Source organism: Dunckerocampus dactyliophorus, chromosome 12, assembly GCF_027744805.1.
Source record: "Dunckerocampus dactyliophorus isolate RoL2022-P2 chromosome 12, RoL_Ddac_1.1, whole genome shotgun sequence".
NCBI lineage: Eukaryota > Metazoa > Chordata > Actinopteri > Syngnathiformes > Syngnathidae > Dunckerocampus > Dunckerocampus dactyliophorus.
In genome coordinates this window covers 3844271-3853662 of record NC_072830.1, presented here as the reverse complement: position 1 = coordinate 3853662, position 9392 = coordinate 3844271, and the positions used below count along the sequence as shown (strand labels likewise).

At 45.5% G+C, this 9392-nt stretch overlaps 1 protein-coding gene across 21 annotated transcripts in view; it reads right to left on the bottom strand.

Annotated features, from left to right (window-relative positions):
• Positions 1 to 92: 92 nt before the first annotated feature.
• Positions 93 to 9392, bottom strand: part of ryr1b (ryanodine receptor 1b (skeletal)) — an 84050-nt gene continuing 74750 nt past the window's right edge. For 4 of the 21 annotated variants that reach the window (XM_054795360.1, XM_054795356.1, XM_054795358.1 and 1 more), the window contains 14 exons: positions 9253 to 9338; positions 9007 to 9181; positions 8850 to 8936; positions 7140 to 7394; positions 6903 to 7033; positions 5547 to 5589; positions 5185 to 5457; positions 4954 to 5100; positions 4526 to 4660; positions 4293 to 4449; positions 1570 to 1634; positions 1377 to 1477; positions 1243 to 1294; positions 95 to 1165 (listed from right to left, as the gene is read on the bottom strand). In XM_054795360.1, coding sequence (XP_054651335.1) covers positions 1070 to 1165; positions 1243 to 1294; positions 1377 to 1477; positions 1570 to 1634; positions 4293 to 4449; positions 4526 to 4660; positions 4954 to 5100; positions 5185 to 5457; positions 5547 to 5589; positions 6903 to 7033; positions 7140 to 7394; positions 8850 to 8936; positions 9007 to 9181; positions 9253 to 9338 — 1803 coding nt within the window. In that variant the 3' untranslated portion in view covers positions 95 to 1069. Of the gene's footprint in view, positions 1166 to 1242; positions 1295 to 1376; positions 1478 to 1569; positions 1635 to 4292; positions 4450 to 4525; positions 4661 to 4953; positions 5101 to 5184; positions 5458 to 5546; positions 5590 to 6902; positions 7034 to 7139; positions 7395 to 8849; positions 8937 to 9006; positions 9182 to 9252; positions 9339 to 9392 lie in introns of all 21 variants that reach the window. The other 17 variants (XM_054795355.1, XM_054795354.1, XM_054795357.1 and 14 more) reach the window with 10 other exon arrangements.

The window sequence follows — 9392 nt, the reverse complement described above, 5'->3', positions numbered from 1 at the left end:
GTAGCGCCCAGTCTATTCGTGACGGTCTACACATCGTCATACTGCTTTTACACTTGTCTATGTGGGCGTGGCCTAAAAGCGGCCAAAGCAGACAAAGACAACAGCATGCCAACAACCATGTGAAAGGAGCACACGTGAGCCCCGCCCACTTGATTGAACCCGTTTATTGTGAATGAAAACAGAGTTCAGTCAGTCCGCTCGAAGGCCGCCTAGAATGCTCTGCGGCAGCTTCACACCTGAGAGTAAACACACACTCAAACTGATCTTCCTTGACACAGTCAGAAAGCAAACGAATGCTGGTCTATCAAACGGGACCAGGAAGACGACCCCCAACCCCCAAAAAACAACAACAACAAGCTAAGTGGTGCAACACGGGACATGTTCAAATCCTCCAAAGTAAAATAAATAGATGTATCTTTATGTAAAGTACATTCGCTTCTTCTCCGAGTCAGCCTGTTAGCCAGGAGGCCACAAACAGGTGTCTGCGTATAAACAATAAATAAATAAAGCTGGCAATGGTAAGACTTGAGAGTGCAAAGTGTCTGTACAGCTGACTCACGCTGCAGCGAATCACACGCGCTGATGATACTCTGCTCTTATTAGCACGGCAAGTCCAGCCCTCAGCCTTCCCTCAACTATCAGAAGAACAGCTGTGAGGGCTTCTAAGGCGGTCCTGCCAGGACCACGCATCCTACAACAGTAAATAAAGCATATTCCAAAGCAGTGACTTTGCTATAGGCACTAAAACACAGCGTCCACACGCTCACCTTCAGGCTGTTAAGAAGATGATACGTTCAGGGACAGTACTGAGTGTAGACCAGCTGTGATGTGGACGACAGTGCTGAGTGAACTGAACGTGTCGAAGCAGCTGATATGCAAGGCAGTCTACAAAAAGGCCGCTGGCGTCTGCCGTCTTTCCCGTGATGTTAAGGTTTGATCGAAGGTGATTGCTGCAGGTATAGTGTAGTGCAGTCAAAGTGTGCATAGCCTGGCATTATTGAGTTATTGATATCTTTCCTCCCGTATGAAATTCCTTCTTCCTTCTTTCTCCTGTCGACACAGGGCAGCGTTATCCCAGCTGATCCTCATACTGCTTCCGGAAGCAGTCCCCAGCCGGGAAGAAGTCCCAGCAGCGCTCCTGGTACATCTTCCACACGTACGACTCCTGAGAGGCAAAAAACACCAATGAGAAGACTGAAACTCCCGTCAGAGATGACTTTTGACACGGTGATGTTGGCTGACCTGTCCTGTGTGCTCCGTTTCATCCTTGTTGATGAGATACATCAGGAAGAACCTGCAAGACGAGCATGAGGGGAAACACATATTGTATGTCCAAGTATCTCGGAAAGATAAAAAGCTGAATCAGCAACACTGACATGTAGTTGGCCAGGTTATGCTCCTCTAAAGTGTGCGTCTCAAAGCCGTGCGGCGTCGTGTCAAAGTAGTCGCTCCCGATCCCACAGATGAAGCACTTTGTCTTCAGGACGAGACAACAGGAAGTTGTTAAACGTAAGCATGGGGGGCACACACGAGCGGCAGCCCATTCTGAAGCAAGATTGGTTATCTCACCTCCATGTCCTCCCTGACCTGCTCCTGCTGGTCTCTCAGCTCTCCAAAGGCGTCGATGATCAAACCTTCAAGAGCAGAGTGCTTCTTAGACACAATGGGCCTCATTCACGAACATCTTCTTAAAAGTCTTCTTAAGAAGTGTACTTAAGAAGGCGCGAGTTGGAAACTGTGCCACATTCATGACACGTTCTTAAGTAGGGATAATCGTTCGCACCGGTGTTCTTAGGTTGATGAATGCCAACTGCGATGCCCGTGCATGTGAGCCCTAATTTGCATAGGTCACCGCCTATTATTTCCTATATAAGGTCAAAAATGTGCCGTGCACAACCTGCAGCTGGAGGCGGAGATGGCAACGCGCAAGGGCAAGACTGAGAAGCAGCTGGACAACAAACAGAAGAAAAGCTTCAATTCTACTGAAATAGAGGTGCTTTTACAAGGAGTGAGCGAACACAAGACCACCTTATTTTCACGTGTATCCACCGGTCATCAGGCCATCCAAAAAGAGTCGGCATGGAGCACCATTGCAGGAAACATAAATGCCGTTTCCACGGAGAAACGCGCCACCGCAGAGGTTAAAAAAAACTGTTTTGACTTAAAATAGACAAAAAAAAAAAAGATTAGACTGCACCGGAGGGATCTGGAGGAAACGGGAGGTGGGCCATCAATCAGAAACCAAACCATTTCGGAAACTCTAGAAAATATTTACATCATCATGATGGAAAAATAAAGTCAAAATACATAGTTTGTGTGTGACAATTAATTTTTTCTGTGGTTACATTTGATTAGACGCTGCCTAATTAATACAGCAGCCCCGTGCTCTGGCTCAAGACGTGGCTGGGGGCGCATGTCGTTATCTGGGGGTGCTACGTGTGCAATAGACACACCACGTTTCATTGCCATGTTATTCTGATGATCCTGCACACCTGCAAGAACAGAGAGGGAAGCCTGAAGCCTGAAGCGGGACATCAAATATATCAAATATATTTCAGCAAATAAATCTAATGGTCCTTTACATTCTCTCTCTGCGCAGCACACGTCCAGCCAGCATTTTTTTTTTGATGAATTGGGATTTAAATATATATTTATCCATGGAGTATATTTTAGTTGTTTTGATGATAAATAATTGTTGGGATATTTTATTTGCACTACATTTTTTGGGATCAGGTTGCAAAATCCATCATGAGGGCGACTACGCATTGAAAGTGCAAGCTTTGCTTGTGCGTAAGAGTCCTCCTGAGCGTTCGTGGAATTTGTTCTTAGAGCTGAAGAAGAACTGTGAGTTAAGAACACGTTTTGTGAATGCCAAAAATCTTCGTAAGAAGGCGTTAAGAACACATTTGTGCGTAAGAACGTTTCGTGAATGAGGCCCAATGTTTGCAAAGTCAGAGTAGACGCTTGCCGCTCCCTGGAATCCAACATGCAAGCTCCTCCAAGCAGCGTTCACACATTCAGGTGTTTTTGTGTGTAAATATAAATCCTGTTTTTATGGATTGATATCAGGTAATAGGAGTATAAAGGTGACGATAGGGGTGTTATTTCATGTCTAGAGGGCTCTACTAATGTTAAAAAACATATTTTGAAGGTCGTAAACAGGTTTTCTATATTCTAACTACAAAAATATTCCATTGAAAATAAGAAATCCTATTTTGCGGAAATTCACTTATCACGATCGGTTCTGGAACCAATTAACGGCGATAAACAAGGGATTACTGTAGTGTGAAAAGTTTGGAAAAGTCAGCCTTGAAAATAAAGACAGTCCAGCCGACTACTTGATATTGTAGAGAAACATCAGCATGTCAATATCTACTTGAGATCAACAGCGCCTCCGCAGGTTGCTGACAAGTAGAGCAACTACACTACCGGTCGAAAGTTTTCGAACACTCCAATTTCTCTGGAGGAAAAAGCTACATTTTCAAGTGTTAAGATGGTCTGTCTCTCTTCCATTGTTAACTCCCTTTTTTCTTGCCATTTCTGTAGCAACAAATGACTTTCTCCAGTACAATGCTGTTCAACTGATATTCACGAGGGTATACAGTAGTACCATAGAACTTGGAAGACCTGTAGGAATTAGTTGCACCAACTGCCAAGGCTTGATCAACCCCCATTTCTGCAGAACACAGTATATTTCTGAAACACACATTATTTCTCAGTTTTGGGTACCCTTACCTTTTTTTTAACCTCTGGCACTTCACCACTTACCTTTGTACCATTTCAAGCTATTCATTAGACTTGAACCACTTGAATTTCAATAAATAACTAGAAAAATTGGGGTGTTCTAAAACTTTTGACCAGTTGTATGTCACTCAAAGTAGGCAGGGGCATCCACACTGCGGCCCAGGGGCCTTTTCTGGCCCGTAGCTCTTTTTTTTTGTTATTGACCCTTGGCAAATTTCATCCAACCATGCATCCATTTACTATAGCACTTGTCCTCATTAGGGGTACGGGTAATCTGGAGCCTATCCCAGCCGACTAAGAGCGAGAGGTAGGGTACACCCTGGACTGGTGCGCAGCCAAATGCAGGGCATATATAGATTCAAACCCTTGCTGGAAAAAGTTTGCACACCCCCGAAATAGGCTTTGATGTTAAAAGGACAACATTATTAAGAAACTATCATGCCTGTCTGGAGTCTAAGTGATGCATTTTAGTACTTTTCACAACTTGTACAGCACCTTGAACTAAGGCAGACGTGGGGTAAAGGTGCTTCTGAGTGCCGCCTTCATACCTTGGATGATGGCCAGCAGGATGACGATGACAAAGAAGAAGAAGGTGATGTCAAAGACTACTCGGTAGAGCTCGTACTCATCTCCCGCCGGGTCCTCGATCTCGTCTCCTATGCCGCCGCCGGCTCGCACGCCGACGTACATGTGGAACAGGTAACACTGCGGAGGGGGGAAGGAGCGAGGGCATTCATTCCTCGCCGTCCAAAGCCTCGTTTACCAGCGCCCCGCCACCCACCGTCATCATGTCGTCGCACTTCATGTCGGGCTCGTCCTCGTCCTCGCTCTTGTTGTAGAACTTGCGGAAGAAGTTGAAGGCCACCACGGTGTAGAGATACACCACCACGGCCAGAAGACCCACCGTCATCATCAGCTGGGAGGAACACAAACGAGCACAGTGTTTCCCATACGTTCATTTAATATTTATTTGTGGCGGATCACCACAAATGAGGAACAAACAAGAAAAATTAACTCAGGTTGGGGTAAAAGTCAAAATATGAGAATAAAGTCATAACTACGAGAAGAAAATGTACAAGAGAGTTCAACTCTGGTGGAAGTTTTGCGTCATGGCCAATTATGCAAATGAGAGGATAATCATCAAGATTATCAAGATTGCAGTCCTGTGGGACATCCTTGATGACGCATGATGACGATGTGCACACACACCTGCTTGCCGTTGTGTGTGACGGAGGACAGGATGGTGCGCAGGGTTTTGACACCCATGGCGATGTCCAGGAGGTGAGCGGCGAAGAAGAAGTTGTTGTAGTGTCCGAGCAGAGACATGAGCATATACCAGACCAGGTACAGGAAGGTCTGCAAGAAACACAAAACAGTGAAGTTAACTTCTTGTTTGCCAAACTGACTCCACCAAGGGCATCTCCAACGTCTTCAACTCACATTGTCCGTGAACACAACACCAAACTTCCAGATCTGGTACTTGATGTCGATGGATGTTATCCTGCAGAATGGAGACGTGTTTGCTGTGTGATGTTTGACACCAGTAAGCGGAGCCGTGTAAAGAACATGTACAACATACCAGCTGAACACCGAGTTGTCTGGTTCGGGCTTCTTATCGTGCGTCATGGCGCTGACATCCAGAGAGGCCAAGTCCATGCCCAGCAGCTCCGCGATCCTCTCTCTGCCGTAGATGTCACCATATTTATCCAAAACCTACATAGCAGACAGACACAGGGACGGGTTCTCCCAATGAAAATCCAACTTTGCTGACCTGCAGTGTTCTTAGGAAGTGAAGATCTCACCTTTCTTTTCACAAACTTGTCCCAGTAGTTGTTAGGGAAGGTTCTGCAGTGAGAAATAAACATGAATGTTCTTTTCCAAAAAGGTTTATCACTCTATCAAGGTTAGAAAATATATTAATTAATAAATCACCACTGATTCGTGGTTGAATATAAGTTATTATTAGACAAAAATATGCATATATAAGAAACTTTTTTTAAAAAGGTCAAATGAAGTGAAATGCAAATATAAGGCATTCACAAGATGCATTCAAAGACGGGATGATAGTAGTAGATAGTAGTATTACACTGGTCACTGGCCATCAGCAATGTTACATCGATGAGACAATAGCCACTGCACGAAGTTCTGCTCATGCAGAACAGGAACAACAAAAAAAGGAACTTATTATGTCTACTATATTGGGTAATTGGAGTGTAAAGGTGGCTATAGGGGTGTTATTTCATGTCTAGATGGCTCTAATCATGTTAAAAAACATATTTAGAAGGTCATAAACAGGTTTTCTGTGATCTAACTATGTAAATATTTGATTTATAAATAAGGACTCCTACTTTGTGGAAATTCACTTATCACGGTCAGGTCTGGAACAGAATAACTGCTACGGAACCCGCTTATCACGATGGCTGAATGAGGCAGCCATAAGTGGTTGTCGACATAGCCAGAATCAAAATGAAAACTAACCATTGCTTGCACTTTTTTTCAACCTAAGGCAGTTTGTTGATATGGTTTTCCTCCATTTGTGCATATTTTTTATATGGATTCTTGTGTTTTTGAGTATTGTGTATGGTTCTGAGTTGTGATTCAGGTGGAAGAGCCGCGTTGGCCACATTGAAGTGTGCCCTGCGTCTTGCTGTGAGGTATAAAGTGCTGTTTTGTACACGCCAATAAGAGGCTGATATGTGCACCGTCATCCTGCCGACATTACAATATTTTCTAATCTTATCTAACAGAGCTTCTCTGGTAATTTCCTTTAATGTATTTTCCTATTTAACATTTGTATTATTTTATACATTTTATGTTTTTTTTTTATCTCATATGTCTTGACTACAATGACAAAAAAAAGCTTTCGTAGAGGCGTAAATCTTTCTTCTGGTTGCTAACAATCTAAATAAAAATAAGAAGTGGGTGTAGAATCCAGGTTAATAAGCTTATTTTGCACTGAACAGGAGGTCACTGTGCGTAGCTAGATAGTAGTTATGCTGCAGTTTGACGCTGGACCAATACTTGAGTTGTTCGACATAAACAGTAGTACTATATAAATCATTAAAGTAGTAATAAAAAATGTCATACCTTGAGCAAAAGTGAAGAAATCCAAACTATTTTTGACATGTCAAGTTACTAACTTTAGTATGTAATCTTACGGAGTGTTGAGCACCAGTCTGTCCCACTGGCCCTTGATGTCGTCGTCTTCAGGCTGCTCCGTCACGTAGACGCCATCAAACTCCAACTTTCTGGCCAGCTCCTTCTCCCTCTTAAATATCACCAGAGGAACCTGCGGGGGGGGGGGGGGGGGGGGGGGGGAAGGACACAACCTGCATGACGCCCACAAGAAGACAAAGAGGAGGAGCCTTCTAGCGGAGCAAAGACGACAACGTCACCTTGAGGCAGTTGTAGCCGATGATGCAGAGGAAGGAGATGATGGTGTGGACGATGCTGAGGAAAGCCAACGCCGGCTCCATGTACCCTGTGCTCTCCTCCAGGAAGTAGTACATGGGCCCTTCATCATCGTCATCCTCGCCACCGTCTTCAAAGCCCGATCCTTCCTCATCCGCACCGGAGCCTTCAAATAGTCCTGAACCCTCAAACAGACCGGAACCTTCATAGTCCTCCTCGCCTGGTGGACTGTCTGACACCTAAAGAGATGAGGAGACGCTGAAATCCTGTTCGGAAGTGTTTGGCTGGTGCTGAACAGCATTAAAGAGGCCCTATCCCGCTCATTTCGGGGGCTTCTAAAATGATATTGGGGCACTATATTAAGTTTCTGTAGTCAAGTTGTGTACAGAGTAAATCTGCATTCTTCTCCTCTTGGCCAAAAGTCTCCTCCCCGACCAGGCCTACTCTGTCGCAATTGGTCAGGGGTCAGGGGTTGGCTTCAGCCCCAAGAGTACAACATTTTAACCACAGAGCGGAAGCTCAGTTTTCGAATGCCCCTGCTTTCGTATGATTCGTTTTTGTCAAAACAAAATGTTGACTTGGTTTTGGTACAATATCACAGGTACCAAAATAGTGCGTTTGCCCTGTGCTGTCACGTTCCGCCAAATGGAGTGCCCAAACAAAGCACCCTACATGTTGCTGACTCACTGTCCGAGTGTTTTTTATCGAGTGTGCCTGCTAAATAAATAATCCACCCATCCATTTGCTTCCACTCGCAGGCAGCAGTCTCAGTGAGAAAGTCCAGATTTCCTAGTCTCCGGCCACCTCATCCAGTTCTACTGGGAGGACACCACTGTTCCCAGGCCAGTTGTGAGGCATAATCCCTCCAGTGTCCTAGGTCTGGCCCTGGGCCTCCTCCCGGCTGAGCATGCCCGGAACACCTCACCAGTGAGGCGTCCGGGAGGCATCCGGACTAGATGCCCGAGCTACCTCAACTGGCTCCTCTCGATGTGAAGGAGCAGCGGCTCTACTCTGATCCCCTCCCGGATAACTGAACTCCTCCATCTCTTAGGGTGAGTCCAGCCACCCTACGGAGGGAACTCATTTCAGCCACTTGTATCTGCGACCTCGTTCTTTTCGGTCACGGCCCAGAGCTCATGACCACAGGTGAGGGTGGGAACGTAGATCGAACCGTAAATAGAGAGCTTTGCCATCCGGCTCAGCTCTCTCTACACCACGACGGTCCGGTACAGTGCTGAACAAATTTGGATTTCACCAACTGTACCTGTTGATTTGTCCTCATCAAATATCACATTACTAATGCCACTACCATCAGGAGTATAGAACCGGAGTATAGAGCAGAGCAGGAGGAGCAACCTGGTGTGGCCCGGAAAGGTGCACTGTCTTCGGGCATACACTCCGATCAGCCGGTGTGATGGCACAGAGGTCTCTGGCAAACCTTTTGCACTTTTCAGGTGGCTGATAAGGTTTTTTGTGTGTTCCCCTCATCGCAGAGCATTTGGTACCATTAGCACATAAAATATCTTCCTCGGAATGGAGATATTTGTTTACAAGTGTGGTCAGGGGAACTTCCGTTTGGCCATTTTTTATGTTATCAGATTTATGACGTCCAAATTCCCTCATAATGGCCCGATAGTGTAAGGGTAAAGTGTGCTCACACAGAATTAGTGCAGCTGATAAATAAAAAAGAAAACCTTATAGAAGAGCAGGATGAAGTTGAGGGCAAAGGCGATGAAGAGGGCCAAGAAGCGCAGGTTGTAGAAGTTTCGGGAGAGGTAGTTCTAGAAGGGGATGAAGTCATTGGATCAGCTGTTTAAGTCCAGTAGATCAAAGTCGATCACTGATGCTCACCATGAACTTAACCCTCTGAACCTCCAGCTCGTTCCAAAGCTCAAAGCCTTCCTCCACGGGTTTCTTCTCCTTCTTTGTCTTCGTCGTCACCGTCTTCTCCTCGATCTCTTCGGGTTCTTCCTCCTTCACCTCAGGCTCAGGCTCCGCCTTCTCAGTCTTCTCTCCGTTCTCGGTGCTGGGAACGTGACAAAGATTAACTCTTCCTTGAACATGTTGATTATCCGCACGGACCTTTTTAGCACTCACTCTGCCTTCTCTGTCTCTGGAGCTGCCTCTTCTTCAGCAGGTTCGGCATTTTCTTCATCTTCTTGTCCTCCGACTGCAGCAGCCAGCTGTTGCAATCAATGCAGATAACGAACCATCTCATTAACTAAGTACACCTGACA